Consider the following 15,054-nt stretch of genomic DNA (forward strand, 5'->3'; position numbering starts at 1 on the left):
ATGGCAGATCCCTCAGTTGATATAACTGATTGGGCAGGATTGAGCTTGGCTGAAGTGAGCTTGGCTGAAGTGGACACATGCGAGCTAGAGATTAAAAAGAAGTATGAAGTCATCCCATCTGTAATCTGCTCCATATGTCTGGTGTTGGGGCTCATCTACTGCTTTATTGGTAAGCATTTGACAGAGGAACATACGTTTTATGTGGAGTACACACACAAACAAGACTAAATGTACAGGAGAATACATTTCTTCTATACACTTTTTCTAAAGTTATTACCCCACAACTGTAGATGAATCATTACATATTATTCTAAATTGAACAGCATTCCTACCTGACTATAATGTATGTCACCATACTCTATTAGCATTTCATCACCTCAGTTGATTCCATTGACGGGCTCAGAGTCCGAAGCTTAAGGTCCTGTGTCTGGGATCTGCCAGGGGTTTAAGGTGGATAACCAGATCCTCGCCGGAAGAGGCAAATGGGCCGCTTGAGATACTCACCCTGTATTCCTCTGAGTCTGTGTCAACGCCTGATCACCTGGGTGATGCAGTCTCACAGCAGATATACTTGTGAACGTCAATGTCAGATAGATAATAGACCCAAGTAAGGTCCAGTATGTACAATTCAAGCTTTCTAAAAGCTTCCTAATAATGGTTGTGATGACTCCGTAGCGATCAGGGAATGAGATCCCTTGAAATAAATATTTCATTTACAAACGCTGTTTTGGTCTGGAAAAAGAGCTTTCTAAAATGGAGTGTCCTACTCTGTTTGCATATAAACATGTTGTTACTGCCATGAGGCAGTGGACTCAGCGGTTTTCACCTTTCTGTCTCTGGTGGCTGCCTCTTAGATCATGTGCACATGCAGGCACACAACCATTAATGTCCAACACAGCAACTCCATTTCGGCGGGGGGGGGACGACGACGACATACGCCATTTCTAACATATTCTGTGAATTATAAGGATGTGACAAATGAATCATCTCTAGTCTACATTAATTTATTACACAAAACCATAATAAGCCACTGTTAAGTTCCATTTGGACATTGTATGGTCAGTTTTGGTATTCAGGGACTAAATGTACTCTGCTACCACCAATGGATCACACATAGTACTGCTACAAGTTGACAGTATTTGATTCCAGAACACTTGGTTTCCGTCTCCATTTTATGGCTTGGACTGAAACAATGGAATTGTCCAATACTTAACATAATCCCCTCTTATCTCTCTGCCTGTAGGATACCGCTGCTTTAAGATGGTTATGTTCCTGTCAGGCTTCGTGTTTGGATCTGCAGCCGTCTACCTGCTGTACCTGAAGGAGCCTGTGTTGGAAAATCAGTTGGCGATGGAGACCAAGGCCGGCATCGGCCTGGGGGTGGGCGTGCTCTGTGGCCTGGTCACCATGCTGGTCTGCATTCTGGGGCTCTTCATCTTAGGCCTACAACTGGGGTTTATGCTCACCCTCGCCAACATGCTGGTGGTCGGACAGTTTTACAGCCTTACTCCGGCATGGGTGCCTCTCAGCGCTCTCCTGTCCACAAGTGTCGTCTGTGCCATTTTCACACTGCACTGGCAGAAACTGTTCACTGTGCTCTCCACCGGTGTGTTGGGGGCAGCCGTTGTGATGGCGTGTGTGGACTACCTGGTCGAGACGTCGCTGCTGGCCCGTCATATGTACGACATCCTGTGTCTAGTTCCCCCACGGCCTCTCTGCTGGTTTAGCTGGCCGATCGCAGGCATCTTCCCACTGCTTGGTCTGATTGGTGTGTTGATGCAATGGAAGCTTACTGCACACGGGGTGTCCTATACTGAAGGTGAGTATTTCATACAAAATACTGAATGTCTAAGCTGTTAGAGGGAATGGCTTTCAAGATAGAAGCCAAGCCATAGAAAGCACAACTCTGTGCCTGTTGTAAGACAATGGCCATCTCATAATGCATCATTTCCTTGATTCATAGCAGCATCCCCCATTCTCATTATATTCCCTATTCTCACACCGAATGCACACTTCCTCAAGATCATCACTAATTCATAAGTAGCTTATATGTATTTGACCAAATTTACCTTCAAATACTCTTACATCCTAGTAAGTAATGTGTGTATGTGTGTATAAACCTCTTATGGTTTCTGTTATTTCTGTTCTATCTCTGTGGATGCTCCCAGCCATAATCAGCAGACGGCAGAAGCAGGTTAAGTTGATGCAGATCCGACAGAGAGAAGCCAGGAAAAGACCCAACGGGACATACCGGCGCCGCAAGCCTCCACCCCTAAAGCGCTATGCTGGAGACGTCCTGGCCCCCGTGAGTTTGCTAATATCACAGTAATCAATAAAGTACACACAATACACACTTAATACAATACAGAAACCCACCAGAGGCCTCTCGGTTCATCATAGATCAGTTTCCAGTTGTCCATCTGCATTGATGAAACTTCAACACCTTAGATCATTGAATGTTTTTTTTTTCAGTCATCCTGCACTGAATCCTAGAGAATACGTGTAACAACAATGTATTCCTCTCTCCTCGTCCCACCAGAGTTACATCCAGAGTATTCGCGAGCGGCAGATGGGGACGGGCTCATCAGCAGCCTCCGCAGCCTCAGCAGCCTCCAGCAACATCAGCACAGTGACTCAGACTATGGTTGACTTTGACTATGAGACAGGTTCCATGGTGCCCCTGGTGCCAACCTGGTGCTCTTCACCTGTCTATACAGCCTGAGGGAAGACTGACTCTGACCACCAAACACACAGCTCCCTAAACTTGTCCTGCCTGGTCCACTGAGGTGCCACACCACTTTTAGAAGTGTCCCAACCAGTTGTTTTTTCTTGGTAGACATCCCCATGACTGTCTTCTGGATATATACAAATATATTGCCACCCTTTGTGCTGCATATTCACCCCCCTATCAATGACACAACTTCCAACACAACAGTATAATGTCGTTTTTTTGTTTTCAATATTCCATCTCTCAAATATATAAATATTAATATTAAAGTAATATTGCTTTATTCTGGTATGTTTGCTCATAGGAATTTTAGTGAGGACATCAATTGTTATGAATTATTTACAGTACAAAAGATCAGATTGATGCTTTACATGTATATTCTTACATGCCTTGCACAAGAAATATGAAACATTTCTTTTTCTTTTTCATTTAACTGAATAAATACAAATCTCACTTGGAGTATACTAGTTTATAGTGAGAATGAGTCTGCTTCTGGAGAATAGCTTTTCCCAGTGTAATAACAGAACCCAGCATGACCTCTTGTGGCCTAGTTAACACATTGCATCCATTTCTCTTTAGTGCTGAGAGGGTAGCCCTTATCCACTACTGGGTGGTGGCTGTTTACACGCCAGTACTGATCTCCTTTGAAGAGGTATATATAACCGTTCGTCCATGTGAAGGCACTATCCAGGTTGTAGGGTACCCCAGTGAAGAGCTGTGAGATAGGTTTGGGGTACATGTCTGTTGCCTCAATTTCATCCCACTGCCAATACTCAGAACCCTAGTGAAAAGGGAGGGAGTGAAGAATTAATTGTTATGTGGCCACTTTATCTCACACACTAAGAATAAATGGACACACGTTAGCTGGAAACCAACAGGTTTTTTTGCTTCTTACTTTGATGAAGACCACTTTTTTGTTCTGGTTAAAATAGAAGGCTGAGTCGACATCAGGAGGAATGTTGGCCAATTGTTTGGGGAAGCCACGGTCACGTTTAAAGCCTGTGTACCTCCACACTTTGGTGCCTAAAAAACAGCATGGGAATGACACATGAGAAGGTGAACTACAATACTCACGTGTAGTTAGTTACACTGTAATTCATCTTCTATCAACATCACCACTTTGTTAGAGTGGGACAGTGAGTGTAAGGTACCTGGTTACCAACGTACCTTTCAGGAAGTAGGACTTGTTGGTTCTCTGAGAGTGAACAGCTGCCTGAAGCCCCCCAGGCAGATCTCTCCACAGCCCAGAGATCAGGGTGGGCGCGCTGTAGCCTGTGTCAGACACTGTCCACACGTACTGACCACTGAAGACATACGTCTTACGGAAAGGACCTGGGAAGATAAAAATAAGGGAAAAAAATCACCTGTAGACTATGTGTATCCGAATTTTATTGTAATTATAAAGGAATATGAAATGTATAAAGGATTGATTGTGGACTTTCGTAGAAACCCATAGTAGAGTATTAAATAAGGATAATGTGTTTGCAGTACCTAACATAATTGCGTCCATGGTTGCCCTGCAGGGATCTGGTGGACCTGCCACTAGGTCTTGTTTCTTACTCTCTGAACTGGATGCAGGTTTTTTCTTTTGCAGAGTTTTTGGCTTTCCTATGAGAGAACACAAACATGTCAAAGTTCCAATCTGCTCTCCCTCAAACACTCGCAGTAAATCAATGTTTACTGCTTCAAATCTCTAAGGTTTTTGTAGAATATCAATAGTTAAATATGAAAATAAATAAAATAAAATCCCGCTGTACCGTACAAAGCTTGGATCCCTTGTATATCATCAGAATGTAGCTGGAATTCGTCACTGTAGCCCCGGTAGACGGGCCCCATCAGGGCCTTGTGGTTCTGTGAATGGCCCAGGCCCAGGGCGTGGCCTATCTCATGTGCCGCTACAATCCTCAGGTTGGGACCGGTGTTCTTCCCCTCCGTCCACAGCTCATCAGCGTCAAAATGCACCATGCCTGACTCAGGGGCGTCTGCATGGGCCAACACTCGCCCTAGTGACAATGATTGTTTCAGGATGGTGAAATAAATAGTTTATCCTTTCATTAAATCATGTATAGGCAACATCAAAATATACACCCTTCTTCCTCTTTTGTCAACATCATCATGACACATTATATTCACTACGGAATTTCAAAGATATTGATCTGGAGACTACTATGCTTCCATTCATAGGCTTGAGAATGACCAGTTGTACTATATATTGTTCTACTTCTATGTGAAACTTTTACCCCCCCCCCCCCCCCTCCGCAAAGCCTCTCTAATTCAAAACAAACCCACTCCTCAATTGTCAACATGTAGTGATGTTATTATCACATCCAAAGAACACATCATATTCCCTCTATATGAGCTTCTCACAAATCCTGTCCAGGTGGCTATATAGATGAAATTCGGAAGCTATAATCCATACAATAACAATGAGCACCATGAAACATGAGATGGCTCTTGTGAATAAGGCACTGTATGAAATTGCAGAGACTATTGGTCAAGAACTGTATTGCAAGTCTGCAACAACACAACTCCTCTCATTCTCATTGCAGAAGGACAGTTGCATGCAGGTTTACACCTGTGGGGTGCTCTCACCTCGTCCATCAAACGGCTCTGGACACATTTTATCCTTCTTCCTGTGAAAAGCTATCTTGATGTCTGCTTTTCCCCTTGACACTTCTTGGAACCTTAGGGGTGTCACTTCACTCCAGTACCTAAACGCAGACTGGATGGCCAATCGTGTTTTTGACAATCCCAAATCTGGAGTGTAATTATAGATGCGGTAGGTCAGCGTCTTCTTACGCCAGTAGCCTGTTGAAATAGCCATCAGTTGTGAAATGTATCATTAAAATATTTCACCCTTTTTAGAGCCAATTCGATTGGGTGGGCCTACTTTTGCTTCACTAAATCAAGATGGTGTCATCTAACAATCTGCAACATCAGGAAAAATGACCTACCCATCACCCGATATTTGAATGATTTCTCGTTGAAAGAGTCCTCAATACCACATCGAGGTTGCTTCATCATTGCTAATGTGGCCTTAGTGAGGCTTCCTGAGATGGGTAGGTCAGTTGCGTTCTGGAAGATTCTGAACGTAATAAGGGGAAAATAAAAGGTAATGACACACATGTACTGTACCATCGTTCATACTTACATTTATAATGTATATTGGCCTCTGAATATCTACCAAGCAAGACATGAGTAAGACAGCCATGCTGAAGGTATGGTAGCCACTTGGGCAGCTTAAAGCAGATGAGAAAAAGAGAGCATACACTAACATTTATGGTGCTTACCTCAGTGCCTCTAAGATGTCCTCAGTCCGATGACCTTGGTTCTTACTGTCCAGTGCGATGTGCAAATAGCCATAGTTCCTGAGATAGGTCTAGAAAGATAAGGTACAAACATATTATAGCAGATATATACTGTAGCAACTACATGTATATGTTGAGGAACTTGTCTTCAAGTCCTAGTAAGTCACTCATCCCACAAGCATGGTTCACCAAACCACATCCATTATACTCTACCCTATTTGACATCCTCTTCATCTGACTACCAATGTGGACCAATGTGGCCAACTGGGTTTAACCTGGATCATCTGTGTGCCACAAAAATGTATTAGCCAGCTAGCTAGAGTGGTAAGGTAATGCTAGTCGTCAATGTGAGGCAAGTTACTAATCAAGCAATCATGGTTCACAAGAATATATTGTAGCGAAGAGTTAACTCTCTTGGTGTTGTGGTTAGCGCGGCCGGCGGTTATGCGGGAGGTCGGGGTTCGACTCCTGCATGGGGCGAGTTACACTACAAGTTCCCGTTCGCTACACTGGTGTCAGAAGTGGGATGGAAGGAAGGCCATCGGAGAGCAGTGTCCCACGTGAGGGACTTGACATAGTGAAGCGTGAGGGCACGCTCTCCCGAACGGTGAGGATAGTGTAACGATCCTGTATGAGGCCCGTTAACAGCTCCACCAAGGGAGTTAACTCTCTTGGTATTGTGGTTAGCGCGGCCGTCGGTTATGCGGGAGATCGGGGTTCGACTCCCGCATGGGGCGAGTTACACTACCAGTTCACGTTCGCTACACTGGTGTCAGAAGTGGGATGGAAGGAAGGTCATTGGAGAGCCGTGTCCACGTGAGGGACTTGACATAGTGAAGCGTGAGGGCACGCTCTCCTGAACGGTGAGGATAGTGTAACGAACCTGTATAAGGTCCGTTAGCAGCTCCACTAAGGGAGTTAACTCTCTTGGTGTTGTGGTTAGCGCGGCCGGCGGTTATGCGGGAGGTCGGGGTTCGACTCCCGCATGGGGCGAGTTACACTACCAGTTCCCGTTCGCTACACTGGTGTCAGAAAGTTGGGATGGAAGGAAGGCCATCGGAGAGCCGTGTCCCACGTGAGGGACTTGACATAGTGAAGCGTGAGGGCACGCTCTCCCGAACAGTGAGGATAGTGTAACGATCCTGTATGAGGCCCATTAACAGCTCCACCAAGGGAGTTAACTCTCTTGGTATTGTGGTTAGCGCGGCCGTCGGTTATGCGGGAGATCGAGGTTCGACTCCCGCATGGGGCGAGTTACACTACCAGTTCACGTTCGCTACAATATACACTCACCGAACACTTTATTAGGAACCTGTACACATCCTGTACACTTCATTCATTCAGGAGGTGTAATGGTGTGGGGGATGTTTTCTTGGCATACTTTGGGCCCGTTAATACCAATCAATCATTGCGTGAATGCCACGGCCTATTTGAGTATTATTGCTGACCATGTGCATTCCTTCATGGCCACAATGTACCCATCTTCTAAAGGCTACTTCCAGCATGATAATGCCCCATGTCACAAAGCACTTGTTTCATGAACATGACAATGAGTTCAGTGTTCTTCAGTGGCCTTCCCAGTCACCGGATCTGAATCCAATTGAACACCTTTGGAATGTGGTAGAACGGGAGATTCACAGCTTGAAAGTGCACCTGAAAAATCTTTTGATTCCACCATTGTGGAATCAAGGCCACAAAGAATTGAGGCTGTTTTGAGTGCAAAGGGAGGCCCTAGCCATATCATTTTACATTTACATTTTGGACATTTAGCACTAGCAGATACCTTTGTCCAAAGCGACTTACAACAAATACATTTGTTTAAGTAAGTAAATCATCTATCCATCAGTCATAGCAAGAAAAAGGGTGCGTTCGTAGATACGTGCTGAAAGCGCCGAAGCTCACCCGGGGTGCTCTCTGACCGTTCAGAAATTAACTGATTTCAGTTGAAACCAGAGCGCTCTGAGCAACTTTCCAGAGCGTATTTAGGAACGCACCCAAAGTAATCTATGCTAGTGCCAGGAGCCATTGACAGTCATAATTCTAGAAGAAGGGCTGGTGAGATGGGTTTGGAGGGAGTGGTGGGAGCGGTGTGTGGAAGTACATAACGTACAACATAATTATACATTGATACTGGCAGTGGAACAACAATACTGAAAGTGCTTCAGCTTTGTTCTCTTCTCTAATTGAGCTTTAGTCATCACTTTTCTCATTGATGACAGAAGGAGAGCCTGAGTGGAGGCGTGATCACAAATAACCACAATGTGAAAACAAATTACATTCAATATCACCACCACACACATATATATATATATATATATATATATATATATATATATATATATATATATATCACCACAGACCTTTTCAGTTGGAGGAGAAAGCTTAAGTTGTATTACAGAGACAGTTGTAATCTGTATTCTTACCATGGCTTCCGTGAATTCCTCCCTGTTCGAGGCATTGGACGATACGGTTGTCAGAAAGACAAGAAGCAGCATGAACTCAATTCTGTATTTCATCTTGAAATATTTCCAGTCTGAGGAAAATTAAGTAAATGTTCTTGTCTGTATCCTATGTTGATGAATATGTTGATGGATATTCGAGATAAAATTATCTTTGAATCTTTCCCAGGCAGTGTTGTCAAATCCTGAAGTTATTCTACATTTTCTCGTCGACGCTGTCTATCATTTATCCACTGTTGACCTCTCTCTCTCTCTCTCTCTCTCTCTCTCTCTCTCTCTCTCTGTATGTCTGCTGTATGTCTGGTTTGAATGCAGTTTTTATACCACCAAGTGACCACTGAGGCCTGCTTCCAACCACACATTACAACACCACATGGAATGTGATGTGGGATTACTTAAGGATAAATAAATACCACAGACATCATCACACATCATCTCTTGAAGTACACTCCTACTTACACTTACACTCTCACTGTAGCCATCCCAGTATCTCCTTTCAATGGATAGGATGGCTGCTACACACGTCAGAGAAAGTCCATAACGTTATTAATTCAATTTAACTAACAATAAACCTTTTAAAAGACCAAAGTGAGACAAGGCGTCAAAACAGATGTGGCCTGGGGTGGTCCAGTGGTCTAGCGCCGCGGTCTATGCTGCACAAAATTATGCCCATGTCGACATGGGTTTGAATCCGGCCCATGCCCTGCTGTCATGCCCTCTTTCCTGTCTGTCTTCACTATATCTGCCCAATAAAAATGAAAAATATGAGTGGGACCTGCCCCACTCAGAAAAAAATAACTTAACAAAAAACAGATGTTACCTCAAATTCATGTAAGATTGAGTTAATATACAACAGAACACTGTAGTAATTCAAAGGAAAGGTTCTGTCTTTACTTCATTTCTTTGATATTTCATTATGTTGTAATACTTTTCCACCAATGTGTTAATCATGTATAATAAGTCTGTTTCTTTCATTATAACAAAATGTGAGTCACTAATAACAACTGTTGAACCCTCTAATGTTGGCTCCCTCTTAAGACCACAAAGACAGCTGAGCAATAACGGAATAACTTATTGATCAACCCAACTTGAGGCTATGCCAAATATAGCCTATGGTAACCATATCCTGGATGTTGTTCAAATGAGATTCCTGTTATTGTTTCTTGAGTGACAGCACATTTCTCTATACATATATCTGTCCTCTGTAAGATAATAATGCTGTCAACCATTTACAATTTGTGAGTTTTACAACAGTCCTAAAACAGCAAAACAACAGACCACATTTCCGCTCTGAGACAAGTTAATTACAATGATTATATTTAGGAACCCAATCATACAAAACAATGTTACATAATATACTAGTTTGGTCACTACATGAGTTTGAACTCATCTCTACTGTATGTCCCGTCATCAAGTTGAGCTTAAGTATTTGTTTAAACTGAGCATTAGTAAATAGTATCACAGGTCAGACTTAACAATAAGTAGACCCATTGCTTAAAATAGGTTATGACTGTTCATGGAAGACATGCATTAGAAAATACTGCATGGCTATCTAAAAACAAGGTCATAACTGTCAACTTTGAACATTGACCCGACTTGACCCGACTTCCATTCCCTATGTATGAATTCTCCCATGATGCTTAGAGAATCGGAATTCCGCCTCAGCCAAGTTGGAACAGACCCCCCCCTCCCCCCCCCCAAAAAAAGTATGTCTTATATTTTTACATTTGGCACATTCTTCTTTATTTGTCTACTTGAAGCATCCTTCATGTCAACAATCAAACCAGACTGGATGTGTTTTGACTGTACCACCCCCATAAGTCTGGGAAACAGTGACAGGAAAGAAAATCCTTTCTCTTACTTTTTATTATGCTGTAGTGTACTCATGATTCATTACAGTGGTGCCTGACTCCTAGTCTGTGATTTGACCAGTAGAGGGCACCATTCATCTATCTAAATTGACAGTAACAATAAATAATCATTTCAGATGAGTGGAGAGCATACATTTCAGTGGTGGAAGGGTGTTACTGTACAGTTACTATCAGGTACCAGATTAATTCCCAGTAAACCAAGAATAATGGGTTTATCAGAAACATGCTCATCACATTTGCTCATATACCTATCATTACTTCGTCTAACTAACTGCGACCTCTCTTATGCATCTCAGAAAATGATGTCTTTCATGTTATCATGCAAGCCACACAGCAGCACCTCTTACTCAACCTGTTGGCAGAAACAGATTAAACTCAGGGGCACCAGATGACACAAATGTTGTTTTCTACAGCACTCTTAACTGTCTCACATGATGGTTTTACTATGGTTTCACTTTTCATTGTGGACGTAAATTCTAACTGTGTTTCAAAATCAGCTAATCGTTAACAACATTGTGACCTTTCAGTTTAAACAGAGATGGGCCAACAAAATGATCCCAGGAATGGGGAATATTTAATGTAATTAACTCTAATATAGAATATTTGATGCTGTTATCTTGACAGTTGAAGGTAAAAAAATAAATAAAAACACGACGCAAGACATGATTTTACAACTAGAAGTGAATGGCCATTGTTCCTTGCCAATATGTGCAGATATCAGTTCAAATATCTCACCAATTCTTTCACAAGTACATAATAAATGAAGTGAAGAAGTAAAAGTCTGCATGAGGTCTGCAGTCATTGTCAACATAACTTGAGGTGTTGGTTTGATATTCACTTGATACTCCAAAGCCAAAGTTCATATTGATTGACAGATAACACCAAATCGTCAGAAAATGTTCAAAGGAAGCTCTTCTAAACACAGCTGTACAAAATCCCTTTCTTTTTGTGAACTGGGTGTTTGTATATCTTTTTTTAAAACTGTATCTTACTCCCACAATTGACCGTCTGCCCCTTTGAGAGCCGTTTCTCAAGAATCCTCCTCAAGCTGTAGCAACTCGTCCTGTAAGGCCTTAACCCTCCCAAGCTTTTCCAACTGCTCTTTTGAGGCTTGTTTGATCTCACCAGAGTCAACTTTCTGCTGCAGCTCCTCCGCCTGGCGCAGCTTCTTCCTCAGGTTTTTGATCTTCTTGGCCTTTTCCGCCGCGACTGTCGAAGGGTCGTCTTCAGACACCCCAGTACCCTCCGCAATTGCCACATTCTCAACAGCATCTCTCACTGTTTCCACATCCACATCCACATCCACATCCACATCCACATCTTCGTCTTGGCCTGGTTGCTGCTGCTTGCGTTTTTCTTTCCGTTTAATGTTGCGTTTGGCTGTCTTGGAGAGGCCGGCTGTCTCACTCTCATGCTTTGACTGGGACGCATCTTCAGGGCTCATACCAGGGGGTAGGTCCGGCTTGCTCTTGAAGAACTTCACATATTTGTTTTCATACCTGAGTGCACAAAGACAGATAGCACAGAGAAAGAAAATGTATGAAACCAAGCTCTAATCAAGAAGCCATCAAAACACAACTCCATATGACCTTATCTCGCATCCCAGATTTTATAGCTACATCACAGTACATGCAATATTCAAAGGCACACGTTTGACTAGATACTACTACATGTCTAACTAGAATGAATAATGACAGCAGCAATCTTCTAGCAGTATTTGGAAACAATGTATTAGAGCAACTCATTTCAGATGGGCTCAGTACTTCACATGCGTATGCTAGGGAGAAATCACTTACACAGGGACTTCTTCCTGGGGGACAAAGCCGTCCCTCACCTTCCGAGGTTTCCTCCAGGTTCCATCAGGGCGCTGCGTGGCAGCAATGTATTTCCCTATAGCAAGAAAGCAGAAGAAGCAATATGAGGAAAAATTACAAACAACTTTGTTTGTTGTTTTGTTATGTGGACTCAGGCTTGCTGAAATATTTTTTTCTACTTACATACTTTAGTTAAAACACAGTCTTTACGTTATAATACGGTAATGAAATGAGAATATATCGCTGGCTAATTGCCTAATAATTAACACAATTACATGTTCCTTATGTGTTTGTTTTTATATTGTTAAGTGAGACATTGGAAGCAAATCATCAGCATGTTTAAAAAGTGATGCTGCTCTCATGAAATGACATCCCTTGCAGGACAGTTAGCTATGCCATTGAGTAGAAATCAAGTGCAATGGGATGACATCCGTTTGCACCATATTTGGTTTTTGATAGCATGCACATCTTTTTACAGAAGACAAGCCTAATCTGTTTTATTTTTTTCTTAGCATATCTACTACTAGCAACAACAGGCTGCGTTCGTAAATTCGCTCTGGGAATCTGATCAGCACTCATGGAATGCCTCTTGTCCAATCAAATTACGTGGTCCCTTTATGACGTTGAACCCAGTGTGCGCTCCGGCGCTCTCGGGGCGACTTTACGAACAGCATCCAAGTTCGAGTCAGCTAGCTTTAAGTTGGAACCCTGCATTGTGAGAGGGAGCCCGTGAAATCTCGGTAGATTTGGTAGCTAACGTTAGCTAGTCAGCATGCCATAGCAATACAGGTCATGTTAATCGCTCCACAACGTAGCGTTAGCTATCACTGTTGCAGGTTATATGTGTTTGATATCTAATGACAGACATGTTCGTAACACTTCGTGTTGTGCGTGTTTCTCCTCAAATAAGATCAGTTTCATATCAGCCTTACCAGAATCATCTTCCACATAAGGGGTTGCCATTTTGGACAATGTTATACTTCCGTTCGAGCAAAGAGGCTGTAACCAAGAGGCGGGACGCGCTACCCTGATATCGGAGTGCATTGTGGTATACAAGGAGACAAGCCGCTCGGTAGAGGCCAATTAAAGTGAATCAGTGAAATGCACCAAAAAAAGAGACCGCTTGATAACAACCTACTTCACCTTCACTACATCATACAACTCATTTGTTTTCGAACTAACCTGACATTAAGATGTCAACCTTCCGTTGAGGAGTGAGATTGAATGCTCCCGAGCTCCTCAAGTCAAATGAAGTCAAAGAATAAACCCAATAGTCAATAATGAATGAATGAATGAATGAATGAATGGTCTTTATTGTCATTGATATAGTGCAGGTACCAAACAACGAAATTTGGGAGGGGGGGCTCCCCTGGTGCTAGGGAAAAAAAAACTAAAAACAAGAAGGGAAAAGAGCTGGTTTACATAAATAAAGGCTATGTACACTATCCACTATACTATACTATACTATACAAATAAAACACTGTGCTGTACTCTATGCTATGCTATACCTATTCTAACATTTCCTATTCTCTGAACCTTATGTACCCTAGGGTAACTTGTCATATTGCACATAGTGTTATTGCACATACATTTAAAGTGTCGCAGTTTGCAGGTTTGAAATGTACACAGTTGTGTTTCAGTATTACACTTGATTTCAATCTAGTAGCTGCCATCAATTTGTCTAGATTGTCCAGGGCCTAGAACCTAGGTCTTTGCTGTGTTCAGGGCCTGGATGGCCCTGGGGTAGAAGCTGAGCTTCAGTCTGTTTGTCCTTGCGAACATGGTCCTGAACCGCCTGTTCGAGGGCAGCCGAGCAAAGTGTTCGTACCCAGGGTGGGATGGGTCTCTGGAGATCTTGGAGGCCTTCCTGAGGCAGCGTGTGTTGTACAGCTCTTCCAGAGAGGGGAGGGGGGCGCCGGTGATCTTCTGGGCTGATCTCACGACTCTCTGTAGCGCATTCCTCTCTGCGGCTGTGCAGCTGGAGAACCAGATGCAGATGCAGTAGGTGAGGATACTCTCCACTGCGCAGCGGTAGAAGGTCACCAGCATCTCCTGTCCGATGTGGTCTTTCCTGAGGACTCTCAGGAAGAAGAGCCGCTGTTGTGCCTTCTTGATGATGGCTGCTGTGTTGATCTTCCAGGACAGGTCATCCTGTATGTGCACCCCCAGGAATCGGAGGGTTGAGACTCTCTCCACGCTCCCTCCATCGACGAGCAGGGGCTGGACCTCAGATTTTTTCCTCCTGAAGTCCACGATGATTTCCTGGGTCTTTGACTGGTTCAGCAGCAGGTTGTTAACCTTGCATAGCTTGCTCAGCTGCTCTACCTCATCCCTGTACGCCGCCTCGTCCCCCCCCGAGATGCAGCCCACCACGGTGGTGTCGTCTGCAAACTTTACGATGGAGTTGCTGGGGTGGACGGGGGTGAAGTCGTAGGTGTAGAGGTTGTAGAGGATGGGGCTTAGCACGCAGCCCTGGGGGGACCCAGTGCTGAGTCTGAGGGCTGTGGAGGTGTGGGAGCCCACCCGCACCCTCTGGGGGCGGTCAGACAGGAAGTCCTTGATCCATGCACATATAGAGTGTGATAGTCCCAGGTCTAGTAGTTTGGTCACTAGCCTGTCTGGAAGGATGGTGTTGAAGGCAGAGCTGAAGTCCACAAAGAGCAGTCTCGCGTAGCTGTTTCCCCTCTCCAGGTGGGATAGAGTGGAGTGGAGAGTCGTCGCGATGGCGTCCTCTGTGGACCTGTGGGCTCTGTAGGCGAACTGGTATGGATCCAGGTTGGGCGGGAGGCGTGTGAGTATGTGGGCCCGGACTAGTTTCTCTAAGCACTTCATGATGATTGGTGTGAGTGCCACTGGGCGGTAGTCGTTTAGGCA

At 43.8% G+C, this 15,054-nt stretch overlaps 3 protein-coding genes across 3 annotated transcripts; 1 reads left to right on the forward strand and 2 right to left on the reverse strand.

Moving 5' to 3' along the window:
- On the forward strand, positions 1 to 2,722 carry LOC308160510 (transmembrane protein 198-like; the record flags this gene model as incomplete). The annotated part of the gene is made up of 4 exons (XM_080534423.1): positions 1 to 169; positions 1,244 to 1,819; positions 2,169 to 2,305; positions 2,540 to 2,722. The coding sequence occupies 4 exons, from the start codon at positions 1 to 3 to the stop codon at positions 2,720 to 2,722; spliced, it is 1,065 nt and encodes a 354-aa protein (XP_080390549.1).
- A 553-nt stretch (positions 2,723 to 3,275) lies between these two features.
- Positions 3,276 to 8,552, reverse strand: LOC308160511 (matrix metalloproteinase-19-like; the record flags this gene model as incomplete). Its single annotated transcript, XM_080534424.1, has 8 exons — positions 3,276 to 3,509; positions 3,624 to 3,751; positions 3,896 to 4,060; positions 4,486 to 4,731; positions 5,321 to 5,536; positions 5,683 to 5,813; positions 6,019 to 6,107; positions 8,460 to 8,552. The coding sequence occupies 8 exons, from the start codon at positions 8,550 to 8,552 to the stop codon at positions 3,276 to 3,278; spliced, it is 1,302 nt and encodes a 433-aa protein (XP_080390550.1).
- A 1,823-nt stretch (positions 8,553 to 10,375) lies between these two features.
- Positions 10,376 to 13,143, reverse strand: pym1 (PYM homolog 1, exon junction complex associated factor; the record flags this gene model as incomplete). Its single annotated transcript, XM_080534425.1, has 3 exons — positions 10,376 to 11,865; positions 12,163 to 12,256; positions 13,113 to 13,143. The coding sequence occupies 3 exons, from the start codon at positions 13,141 to 13,143 to the stop codon at positions 11,397 to 11,399; spliced, it is 594 nt and encodes a 197-aa protein (XP_080390551.1). The 3' UTR covers positions 10,376 to 11,396.
- Positions 13,144 to 15,054: the final 1,911 nt, after the last annotated feature.

Source organism: Nansenia antarctica (genome assembly GCF_963989245.1).
Source record: "Nansenia antarctica genome assembly, chromosome: 6".
Classification (NCBI taxonomy): Eukaryota; Metazoa; Chordata; class Actinopteri; order Argentiniformes; family Microstomatidae; genus Nansenia; species Nansenia antarctica.